The sequence below is a fragment of the Lampris incognitus genome, chromosome 6 (genome assembly GCF_029633865.1).
Source record: "Lampris incognitus isolate fLamInc1 chromosome 6, fLamInc1.hap2, whole genome shotgun sequence".
Lineage (NCBI taxonomy): Eukaryota > Metazoa > Chordata > Actinopteri > Lampriformes > Lampridae > Lampris > Lampris incognitus.
In genome coordinates, this window is record NC_079216.1 from 61,562,303 (window position 1) to 61,575,510 (window position 13,208).

Here is a 13,208-nt window from a genome sequence, read left to right on the forward strand (position 1 = left end):
AAAACACACATACAGCAGCTTAGGGCTGGAACAAAAAACCACAACACCACAGTAGCGGGACCGGGCATGCCATCGGCACAACCGCCTTGTTTCCGAATGGTGTGGCGGTATGAATATTTTCCTAAATTCGTCTTAAGGTAGGCACACTAGCATCAGATGAAGATTCAAAGTGACCCGTGGGCTTAGAACGAGTTATGATATTTCACTTTAAGATACGAGTCCTCACTCTCGGGGCACCGAGTGTGAGGCTCTACATCTTCTATGGCAGGGTCTGGTCATCATGGTGGCTGGCGCTCATGACCAGACCCCAGCTCCATGTAAATAAGTGAAGGAGTGTACGCTCTGTTATGTCCATCTACCTCGGCCATGTATGCAAGTGACCTGCTGACATCTATCTCAGCATCTCTGATATGTTCTCTGCACTTCATCACCTCTTATTTCGCCTGTAGAAGTCAATCCTTGTGTATATATCTGAAGACTGTTGTGTTGTTATTCTATGTTGAGTACACCGAGGGGGCCACGAAACCGGAGTCAAATTCCACGTCTGTGCAACCCCACATGGCCAGTAAACCCGATTCTGATTCGGAAATAATATCGACTAAATTAAATCAAATAACTCCTTCCGAGTCCACGAAACAATGCGACTCGTCCTCTCATGTGTGTGTGTACACACCCGACACCACAGAGGGAAACCCCCCCCCCCCAACACCCCTAGTGTTAACAGTGCTGCTTTGTTGTTAGAGTAAAAAAAAAACCTGATCCGGTTGTCAATTTCCTTTTCCGTTGGGCACTCTCTGTAAGACTCGCCGGCCTGTTGTCCTTGCAGGCGCGAGGCGGCAGGGGGCAAAAGACAAGGCAAAGTCGGAGACACGGACACGGGGCGAGACGAGAGAGGGGCGAGAGCGACGCGGCGGAGGGCACGAGGGGAGGAAGCGAGCGGGGGGGAAAACCTCTGCCGACACCTGGTCCGTCTGATAACCTGATCTGTGTATGATGGCTCAGACTTTGAAAGGCACTTTGTCCAATTAGAAGTGTGCGGCAAATTTCCACCTGCCCCCTGACAGAGATGAAGTGGCTCTTTCACAAGCCACCGTGGCACCGGGCCAGGTGAGAGAGCCCCAGCGCCGCCAGTGGAGCAAGCAGAAATTAATGAGCGCTACAAGTCGCACTCGTTTAACACGGAATGACACGGGAGTGAATCATTCCCCCGCTTTTAAGACGCTCGCTGCCATTCAACGGCCCGAGCGACACCGGACGAGACGACGGCAGGAGAACGGAGGGATTCTGCGTCGGCCCCGGAGGAATGTTAGTGCGCATCAAGTTCTGGAAAGTATTTGTTCCTCGAACCTGATGCTTGACGAACACCCCCCCCCCCTCCAAAAAAAATGCTGCTTTTATGCAGCTTTTGGACATCTGTTCATCTCGTCAAACTTCTCAAAGCCCCGGCCTTGACTTAGCTCGGATACTTCCCTACAAGCCGTAGCTGGCTGGTGATCGGTAGCGCCACTCCCAGCCCCGCAGCCTGGCAGAAACCGGCGGGGCCGAAGACCAGCGCCGCACGAAAGAGGCCTTGATTTACTTTGTTTTGTCGTCTGGTGAAATTTAAAGGGCCACTGGAACTCCTGCGGTATATTTTTCCACTGAATCCGACGCGGAACAAAACTTACAGCGACCGGTCCCGCCACCTAAGATTGCCGCATACGCCGAATCACAGCGAATAAAAGAAGAAAAAAGAAAACCGACTTGACAAGATGTACGAGAAAACTCTTCAAGACGTGCCACTGTCAACACCCACCAAAGATTTCCATCTTCCTATTTCTGTGTGTCTATTTCTGTCTGGCATTTAAATATAGGCTTTTAACAACCATGCATGGATTAATTATTGCTCCTTAAGTACTACATTAGGGATATAAAGTAGCAAATATTGATCGTTAAGACAAATTAATTTATGTCAGTGAACAAGACCATAAGTCGCGCTCCGTGGCAAAGAGTGACTCGATCTTTCGATCACTGCCAGACAGCAGCGCAGCAGCATTGATTGAGGCCGACATAGCCCTCTCTTTTTCTTTACATACGCCGCCGCCGGCAACCAATCCACACACGCACCAGAATCACATGTTCCGTGGTGGCGCCTTCACATTCAAAATCTGTTTGTCAAAGATAACAATGGGATAGAATAGCCTACGGAACGGTGGCGCAGCGGTTAGCGCGGTCGCCTCACAGCAAGGAGGGTCCAGGGTTCGAGCCCCGGGGTAGTCCAACCTTGGTGGGTCACCCTAGATCAGTGTTTCTCAACCCTGTCCTCAAGGAACCCCTATCCTGCAGATTTTCTTTGCAACCCTGAATAGGCACCTGTTTGTAGTTATTCAACCAATCAGCAATGAATTTGGTCAGATGTTGCACACCTTGCATAATTAAGTGATGCGAGATGATTGGTCGAGTAAGTACAAGCAGGGCTACCTATGCAGGGTTACAATGAAAATCTGCAGGATAGGGGTTCCTTGAGGACTGGGTTGAGAAACACTGTCCTAGATCGTCCTCTGTGTGGAGTTTGCATGTTCTCCCCGTGTCTGTGTGGGTTTCCGGTTTCCTCCCACAGTCCAAAGACATGTAGGTCAGGTGAATCGGCCGTACTAAAGTGTCCCTAGGTATGAATGGGTGGGTGTGTGTGTTGGCCCTGTGATGGCCTGGCGGCCTGTCCAGGGTGTCTCCCCGCCTGCCGCCCAATGACCGCTGGGATAGGCTCCACTCCAGCATCCCCGCGACCCTGAGAGCAGGACAAGCGGTTCAGATAATGGATGGATGGATGTGTAGAATAGCCTATGACGGGCAGATTACAACAACTTCATGATACATGAAGCCAGAACAAGTGCGATCATCTATCGTTGCCTGAGCGAAACTTCACTTTGGGTTGTGTTCACCATTTTCTCGCGGACGACGCGGCATGGCGAGCTCATGAAAACGAGGAAAGCTGCAGACCATAAAACGGATGCAAGTGGCCTCCTCCTGTTTGTAGTACTCCAGCATGGATGTGTTACTTCTGCTTACATGTCTCAGGTACTACAGCGGGGTGGAGGGGGGGGGGGGGTGAAGGTCAATAAGGGCCTACATATCCTTGGACAATACACCGCCGAGTACTGCGGGGATATTTAAATAAGGACGAGTTAATAGTTTCACATCCGGTGCGATTCAACATGATTAATACATAAGGGTATTGTTTAACTACTCCAGTCCAGTGGCCTCCTGAAATTGGCTAAAAAAGAAAGAAAGAAAAAAAAAAGTGCAGAGATGGGCTGCGATGTTAATAATTAGTTGGTTCTGCACTCTAAAAAATTCCGTCCAACCTCGCCAGATTTTAATCAAAAGCTGAAAATAGTGGCTGATTGTAATCAGCGCGAAGAAGTCACCAGGGGTGTTTGAAGAGCCCGTCAAGCCTGAGAGTGGAGCTAATTCGATTAAGTGGCGGCAGTACCTGGAGGGGACGGATCTGTATCTGTCTCTTTTTTATTTATGAGATTAAGTCGCGCTTGTTATTCCAATATAAATAATCACGCCAATAGAAATGACACTAATTTTCAAGCCGTCTTATCTTTGGCGTCTCTGAAAGTTGCCCCCCCCCCCCCGCCACTTGATTCAGGTGACAGAGTAAACTTTGTCACACGTGTGTAACTCGGCGGCGGGTGACGATGCTGCAGCGATTGAATTATGGGGAAATGATGTGCATCATCTGCCCGTCACGACCTCGAATTCCATGACAGAACAAAAAGGTCACCGTGAGGAATGCCTTACTTCTGCTACATGACCGTTGCTGATCATAATTCATACAATTTGTGTATTCTTATACATAAAGCCAAATGCCAACTGTTGAACTCGGTGCATAAATTCACAAAGGATGGCTAGAATCCACAAAGCCTCTAAACAACCCTGTTTGGACGAAGTGATGTATTTTGGCAGTGATACTGAGCCCTGCTCCTCTACACGGTGGCTATAAAACTCGGGTTTAACCAAGCTCGTAATTTCTTCTTTTCTTTTTTTTTCTCTCTCTCTCTTCCAAGATAATACTGCACATTATCTACATCACGGTAACGGTGAGGTGAAATGCATTGCTTCTCTACTGCGCCTCGGCCAAAACCGTTCACGCCCTCCAAATAAGGGACAGCGAGCAAAATTTCCACTCTCTCCTCGGTCTGTCACGGTGAGCCAACATTCAGCACGGCCCTTAAAACAGGGCTGCCTCAGGAGCCATTTACCCCGCAATAAGCGAGATGAATAACAACAGTTAAGGGACTCTTGGGGTGTGCTGTTCAAATACCACAGAATTTTACACTGTTACCTCTCGCTGTCTTAAAATACGCGTACGCACGTAACGTCTGGGAGAGCCTCTGTTGCCCCGCGCCGCTGCTGCTCAAGTGTTCAACACATGTCGGTGCTCTGCAAGGCTGCCTGCCGGTTTTTGTGCGCTGGTCTGGTACTTCGATGCCTCTAGGTGCACAGAACGTCCGTGGCGTACGAGCATGTGTTTTTAAAATTAATAAAGGCGCAGGTTTGTTCAAGGGGTAAAGGGAGTAACCGCAAAACGATGTCTCTGGGCAAAGGTTTCGACCACTTCCTCGTGTCGGAGCGAGGAGGAATTTTCAGTGTGAGGGACGTCCCTACCTGCTCGGGAGCTTTACATTTTCCAGACTTGTAGAGTTGTTAAAGGTTTTGCCCTGAGTGTGACATTAGAGCTCCTCCGAGGGATCCTTTAGACCTTTTTCCCCCACCTCTCTCCGGCTAGGCCTCCTCCGAGAGGCCCGTTTCTTATCAGAGGAGTACAGTGCGGGAGGCAAGCCACTCCGCTGCACCGGCACTTAGGTCACAGTGTACTACATTAAATTTAGACTCCTTTAACACTCTCCAATAATGCATCTGGAGTATTTCCGTTCATTACTATTCCGACTTTTCTGTCTAAGATACAAACTTCTGTAAATGGGCCATAGATCTGAGCTATCTATCACCACTGGAGATTTCACATCAAATCTGGTGCCTGTCACCAGACGAAACTTTCTCGCCAGCCCCAGTTGAGCCACTGGTGACTTCCAACTCCAAAATAAACTGTCCCACCAGAGTAAAACTTTCAGATTTGGTCTAGGTTAGGTTTGAAGTCTATAAACTCCTTTCAATCAATTCATCCAATCAGGGCACAGTTGGCGACATATGCCACATAAACTTGAAAATAGACTTTCCAAGTTAACCAACTAATACTGCTATACTGCAAGAAATCTCTTTTGATTTGATAATATAATAATTTAATTTGTGTGTGTGTGTGTATGTGTGTCATCCCTGTGGCGGACTGGCGGCCTGTCCAGGGTGTCTCGCCGCCTGCTGCCCAGCGCCTGCTGGGATAGGCTCCAGCATCCCCGCGACCCTGACAGCAGGACAAGCAGTGTGAATAGTGGATGGATGGATATTTATTTGTAGTGTTGTTTTTTTTGTGTGTAAGCCTTCTATCATACAGTATATCTTGTTTGCATTATACATGTGAGGGTCGTGCATCCTGCAAGATACACCAATTAATCAACTCAAATTCAATGGGAACCCATTGCTCTTGCTAAAAAAAAAACTGTTTTGATTCAGATTAATATTAAATAGACTCAAACATGTTGAACCATGGTGATAGTTTTGCAGAATGATAAGGTGCAGACAGGGGGGGGGGGCAAATATTAACTATCGAATTAAAAAAGCATATGGGCATTGTGTTTGTTTAAAGATACAGGCTCAGGTGTTTTTCAAGGGACATGCTTGAGTGTAGGTAACAGTACGCCTAGCACACACGGTAATGAGCTAACAGCGTGCTATGAGTTTGTATAACAGAACCTATAAAAAAGATGGACGTGGCGCCCCGTGTGGCGTCCCCCATTGGTTTCTGAAGGGGCATTTTGAAGCCTGGAGTTTGTTTGTTTCTTTTCGCTCACCGCCATCTTGTCAGTTGTCGGAGCCAGAAAATCACAATTTAGGTAATGGGGTGGATGAACCATGGGTGTAGCCAGGGTGGAACAAGTTGACAGAACCTGTCAATCAAGCCAGGCGTGCCTTCAACAAGCCACTTTTTAAAGCCTTAATAGCTTCTTAACGGAAGACTCATTTTCAAAATAACCGCCCTCACACTGTGTGCCAGACGTGAAATGAGCGAGTGAAAGCCCGGCAGCTGGTTGAAAGATTTACCGACTTTGTATTTGAGCGTAGAAGTTGTGGATTTTCTAGATGACTCACATTGGACCAGAAGTCCCCCCCCCGGTGGTCCAGTTTGAACTGTGACCTAAGGCGCTTCCACCTCGGTTGGCTTCAACTTCCAACCGCCGGGGTCGCCGCTCGGTTTGTACACAGGATTTCACCAACGGTATGAACGTTTCCCGATACCAAGACCCGTTGCAGACATGGCAGATGTATAATTACATCAACATGCAAAAAATGTGAACACTCTCTATCAGTTTACAGCCCAAAAAAGGTCAGCTAAATTAAAAATAAATAAATAATTTCCCCCACTCTTCTTTCTACTATTATTTCTCATTGACTTGAGTGCCTCAGCAAAATGACAGGTGCACATCCTCTCCCTTAGACAAGAAATCTTAAAAATGATCAAAATAATGTGAGTTCTCTGCATGCATGCATGCCTTCAACATTCAAAGTATAAATATAGCTAAACATGAATTACAAGGACCCGGTCTCATATGCAAAGTCACAGATTGACTAGGTTGTGATTTGTCTCCTGACACAATAATACAAGACCACTTTTTGAAATTAGAGCCGCTCGAGTCTGTCTTAGCGAACGTGAGCCGTTCACGAAGCAACCGTTCAGTCTGCCCCTGTTCAAACGACTGATCTGAATGTGCGCAGTCGCCCCAAAGATAAATAGGCTATTTGGTCAGAGGAACGACACAATTCCTAACACTGAGGTTAACAAAGAGGAAGCAAAAAACCAAAACACAGCAGTCTGACTGGTATCAACAAGACAGCTCGTGACATATCACCTCACCCACACCTAAGAACTGAACGTCGGGGAGGAACGAAACCAATTATTATGTCATGGGCAGCCTGCCAGAAATAAAGAGACACCTAGTCGAGCCGCTCCCTTGGCTGATCTGCCCGGGCCGAGAGCGCGGCTGCAGTACGTCTGCACGGCTGCATCCCGGCACGCTCACGGTGGGCAGGTAACCCTTATCTCCATCATAGCCGCGCTGATACCGCTGTCCACGAAAAGTGGTGTCTAAGCCCGGTGCCAACACCAGGCTTTCTGGGATTTGTGTAAAACCCTTTTTTAAAGTCCTCTGCTTCCCCGGCACCACATCTGTCTTCTGTCAGCAACAAGTAAAACTGCCCCCCCCACCCCCCACCCCCTCGCTAACGGCTCTCACTGTGCTCCGTATAAATAACCCTCAGATGGTGTGTCCGGCTACAGTATGTGCTCCAGAAGTGAGGACTTAATGGTTTTACATGACTCCTCTTTCATTCAAACCAGCTCCTGCGCAGCTACGAACATTTCAAGTGTCTCATGTTGTCCACTTTACAGCTATTGCACAATATTGACTGGGGTTTTTTTTTTCCACAGAATATGGCAAAACACTGTAATGGATTCTAGAGAATCGATATATCACCTATGGAAAGTTTAAAGGTGTTTGGCATGTTGGCAACGAGAAGGTCAGAGGAGTTTAAGGCGTGTTATTCTCATGAGTCAGGCTGATAAGGCCAACGTCCTGCGACATTCTCGGCCGCTGGAAACCACATTCCCCTTCACCGAGGGACAGTGTTTGACATGCCGCGGCACAAAGAAAACAGCATCACGTTATCTGCCGTGACATCACGCTCCGTTCCATTCACTTCCTACTGCGCTTAAACGACGCCCGGGTAAGCGTGCACACAATTGGGGACGTGCAATTTTGAAACAAGCCAAAAAGAAAAAAGACAGGCAATCAACGTCAACGTTAATTATGACAGACGAGGTAACCGACGTGATCTTCACCGTTCAGCTCAGTCTGACACGACTACAACTAAAGGAGTGCACTCGGTGTAGTGCAGCTCTCTGCCGAGCCTGTGTAGTATCTCCCCCTTCTCTGTACGTGCACACATGGCCAGAAAAACCAGTGTTTTTCCGGACATCATAAGAACTTTGTGCAGCACCCAAAGCGATTGAACGGGAAAATCTACCCAATAAAACCATGTCGCCTGTCAGTCTGTGGATGTGCAGCCTCCGAGGTGGACCCTCGTACGAAAGCGGCCGAGTCTGACACGAAATGACAGAGATCAGGTGATCATAATCTCAAAGCCCGTATTAAAAGATGTCAAATGGCGTTTAGCTGTCGCAGTTTTCACGATATAGAATGAACCTAGGTGAATGGCTGCTGTGCTGATTGACTTTAATTCGCAAAACAACGGCAGGAAAACATAGCTCAGCCATGGGGAATGTTTTGTTGTAGCTACTGAGATGACTTGCAGCTGTGACTGTTTAATGCTGCTCTTGAAATTGTATTTTTATAGTGGAGTTTTAACACTGGAGACTGTGGCAGGTGACTAAGGTGAATGTTTGGTTTATCCAGCGTCCCTCCGGTTCCCCTGTGCTGAGACCAGCAGTGAATGATTTGCTGGCTGGCGAAATACGATCGACTTCTCGTTTACTTTCAAGACTCGTACCCGAATAAATAACATTATGGTTTTGACACTGTCGCTGCCCGATCTGACTCAACCGTGGATGGGAGTTGCGCATGCGCATGGCTGACTCAGCGGGCGTGGGTCGAGCGAGCTAGAGAGCCAATGAGGGGAGCGAACAGTGAGAACAAACATTACACGGTCATAACTGTGCACCAAGATTTTTAGGCTAATAGGTCCAGTAGTTTGCGAGATTAGCCGCAGACGGGGGACACACACACGACCAAATGCATATCCCCTCCAGGCTACCGCATGGTGGAGATAACAACTACTGCTAGTATGTACCACCGCCGCTAAAACTGCCACTGCCACTGCTACTACTCCTACACAGACACTCCAAAGGACCTGATGCAAACTCAGGGTAATAGGGGACATCAAGGGCACCGGGATTCTTTCTTATCAGATTTGCGGCTTCAGACTTCCCTAAGCAACTATGAGGCTTCAGACAGGCCTCTGCAGAGACCATCAACTTACATAACCAAGCCATTAATATTAATTGTTTCCAAAACTGCGAACTGAGGAGTTCTTGCAATATGAAAATAGCATCTTTTTTTTTCTTTTTTCTTTTTTTACAGTAACGATATCCACAGACCTCCAAGGCCTGTTCTCTGACCCACTCAAGTCTTACAGCAGAGCTTCTGCTGAAGTAAGCCTTTTCCTCTTAAAGGGTATTAGCACTCAGGGTTAAAACAGTAAACGCTCGGCATGCAGGATGAGAAATGTGCATCCTCAGAAGGTCTAACGCAGCTGGTGCAAAGAGGGGCGCCGCACTCCAGCAAGCGTGTGCTGCATTTTAGGTGCTGGTTTTCTAGAGGGTGAACTTTGGACTTTGGACTCGAGCCTGAAAAATGCCCCTGAAGTTTGGAAACGAACGGTAAACCATAAAATGTTTTATGAGGGGGGGGGGGTCTTTTTGAGTGATCCTATTCAGACCGTACTGGATCTTTAAGGGGTCCCGTAACTGGGCTGTGGCGCGGCAAGAACCTAACAACAGTCATGAAAGCGGGTGTACGCTGAAGACTTGCTTTTACTCCGCTTTCCTTTTCTTAAGGAAAGTCACCGCTCTAACTTCTCTTCTTATTCCACCGAACAGGATAATAAACGGTGAACTTTGAAATACGTTCAGCTGTAAAACCACTGGGCACCTTGTAAAACAAACGTAGAAATAAATCATCAACATGCGCCGCTTACATTTTTTTTTAAGAGCCCGCGAGCGTTACGCGCGACCAGCACGCCGCCGCGCGCAACGTGTCTGGGATACTTTGTAGCCACATGTTGCGGGGCCTGCGCGGAAGCTCAAAGGTGAAAACTGTTCAGAAGACAAACTGTACTGAACTGCGCGGCGGCGGCCCGACCACAACTTCGGATTAACAACCGGGGGGGGGGGGGTCGGGTCCGGTCCAACGCGGCCGACTAACGGGTCCCACCCTTTAGTCGAGCGGTTAGCGACGTCGCCTGCGGTGCGGGCGACACGGGTTCGCTTCCCGGCCGCGGCACTTCCTGCGGTTGCGTTGCCCCCCCCCCCTCCCCGAATTCGCTACAATAAAATGATGACGCGGGTCAGCGCTGTAAGTACACACCGAGCAGCCGGAGATTAAAGCCGTTTCCAGAGAACTTGGAGCCGCAGGGGAAAGCCCCGCACGGCACTAACAAGTGGACTTCTCGAAAACTTTTCCAGGAATTACATTTACTCCAACAACAATATATCACAAGAGGGGAGGAGGAAAAAAAAAAGGTGGAGGAAGGTGGAGGAGGGGGGGGTTTCGGTGCAAGGAAACTCCTTCACACACACACACACACACACACACACACACAACCTGGAGGTTGGTGCCACTGAACGTGTTTTTTCACCCATGCGGCGTTACGTAACAGAGCAAAGGCGTCCTTCTTATTCCTGCCTTTCGCTGCCTCTCTCCCAGACGCACTTTTAATCCCCCCCTGCATAAAGCGGGTGGGGTGAATATGGGTCAGCGGGTTAGCGGTGTCTCGAAGTCGAGACTCCTCGGTGGGTGGGGGGGTGGGGGGGGGGGGGAGAGGGGAAACCTGCGTTATCGGTTATGTTTCGGGTGGCCCCGGCCGTACCTGTCTCCGGCCGCTTGTTACGTAAGCGGTCTCGGGCGCGAGACGGCGTCGACTTTAGGGATCCAACGCACGCGCACACACAGTGACGATACATAATGTCGATTTTTTTTCGGGGGGGGGGTGGACTTGTGGAAAAACTCCGGCAAAGTGAAAAGATCTGCGAGGATGTTTGCCCCTCTCTCCCTCTCTGTTTATGGCTTAAACCTGTTACATAACCGGCTTACATTCCACATTCACCATATCATACTCTAAATATACCCCCCCCTCCTCTCTTCCGCACAGGAAGAGCGCTTTGCACACAAACCCCCCCCCAACGTGCTATGAATTAAACCCGTCTAATATGGGACCCCCCCACCCCACCTCCGTCCCCTCCGCCGCACAAACGTTATTTCTCCGAACTTGGACGAGCCTGCATGCGTGCCTAGCCTACCGGAGGCAGTCTGGAGGAGAGGAGGGGAGGGGAGGGGGGGTGTGGTCAAATACTGTCTGTACTGTACCACAACATGGACGGGACGTGGACGAATCATGTGAGGAACTGAATGAGCGAGACGCGGATCTCTGACGGGATGATTGACAACAGCCCCCCCCCCCGCGCGCTGTTGTCAATCATCGTACGGTTGTTGTGCCGGTTGCGGCGGAGCACCAAATGGCCGTGATCACGTCTGCCGGAACATCCCAGAACGGGCGCGTTGGCACGGCCGAACCAATTCCAGCTGCTAATGGGCGTCCTTCCTTCCTTCCTTCTGTCTTTCTTTCTTTTTGTTGTTGTTGTTGCACACACGTCACATCTACCTATTCACATTAGACGAATAGGTAAACACTCCCGACCACACGGACGTTTTTACCCCCCCACCCCAAAAAAATCTAACGTCACGAGAGGGCATGCCTCCACAAAAACAAAAAAAAAACAAAAAACAGGGGGGGGGGGTAATCGATAAACCAGTCCCCCCCCCAAAAAAGTTCACTTTTGACGCTTTGAGAAAAAAGAAGAAATAAACCCACATTTGGACCCCCCCCCCCACCCGGACTTCGGCCTGCCTCGGCTTTTTTAGAACGGATCGATCCGCCGCGAGTTGCGCGGCGATTAAGTGATTCAGTTTTCGGGAGAGAGCGAGCGCGCGCGTGTGTGTGCGCGTGTGACACTTCACGACCATCACTTCCCCCCCCACCACCCCCCCCCACCGACGATCCGTTAAGCTGTCAGTAAAACGCGTGAACGGCGCGAGCAACAAGACACTAATGACAAGCGAAACGAGCAAATGTCCGCGACGGTGCGGAATCCACGTCCCGTTTGGCGTGATCGATACTCGCGCGGCGGAATTATTTAGCAGGGAAGCGGCTTGCCGCCGTAATCACCGATTCGTTTTGAAGTTTGATCAGACGGGGCGGCGATCGATACAATGTTTCGCACGCCTGCGAGCAACGTGCTCCGCTTACCTCTGTTGGTGCTCGAGCAGGTCTGCCTCCGAACGGGCGCCGGATGGTCCGCTTTTCGGAGCGTCTCCAGGTTTACCGGGGTTTCCCTGGCCGGGGTAGCCGGCTCCGAGGCGCTGTTTCCCGGGTCGCTCGCTGGATCTGGGGGGGACTCCATGTTGAATTGCGGCTTTATTGTTGACCTGGCGCCGGCACTTCAAACTAAAATTCTAGGGCGATATGCGGGCTCCGAGACAGCGTCTTGCTATCTATTTTAGAGTAGAACTAAGAAATGAGAAACGCGAGTGTGTCTGGAGGTGGGTGTGTATGTGTGATTGTCCACTAGCAGCGCTAGTGAGAGCTCCCGTCGTGGGGCTGAGAAGGGAGAGGTTGTCAATAGCCGATGAGTAGATGCAGGGCCCTGGAAGTGCGATCCGCGCCGATCTATCCTGTACACCCCTAAACAAGTATAGCCTGCTGTTTTGTAGTCATCTGGTATCTCTCATGGGTTTACCCCCATCTTTGCTATAGCTTCATGCACGCCACCCAGCCTTCATTTTTTTTCTTTTTTTTAAGATCTGATTTTTTTTTTATGCGTGGGTTGCCATCGAATATGAAAGTGAAAACTGCCCACTTTTCGCCCAATAGCCATTAACTTGACATGCCAGTTGCGGTAAAACGACTTTTTCGGCTGGAAGGCTTCACGGGGGGAGGGGGGGGGGTATTTTGCTTCACTTGTGCATTTCTGCCAGTATCGTTTATGGCAACGATCGACGAAAGCGATTTGCACAACATTTATGTTTGAATATTCACCGTCAGCACACCTACTCATTCATCTGCCTTGGAATAAAATCCCCCCCACATAAACCTTTCACCTGCCGCACAGGTGTTCGTGCCCATTGGATCTTTAAGATTAGAAAGTCATTAAAAACTTGCATATTTTTTGGAGACAGTCTTGTCTTCACCGTCACTCATGCCACCACCACCACCATCATCATCATCATCATCATCCCGGGGGAGGAGCCAGCTGC

General features: G+C 49.4%; 1 protein-coding gene across 1 annotated transcript in view; it reads right to left on the minus strand.

Moving 5' to 3' along the window:
• The window catches only part of roraa (RAR-related orphan receptor A, paralog a), a 209,360-nt gene extending 197,005 nt beyond the window's left edge, over positions 1–12,355 (minus strand). The window contains exon 1 of the mRNA XM_056281467.1: positions 12,202–12,355. Within this exon, the coding sequence (XP_056137442.1) occupies positions 12,202–12,355 (154 nt within the window). The remainder of the gene's footprint in view (positions 1–12,201) is intronic.
• Positions 12,356–13,208: the final 853 nt, after the last annotated feature.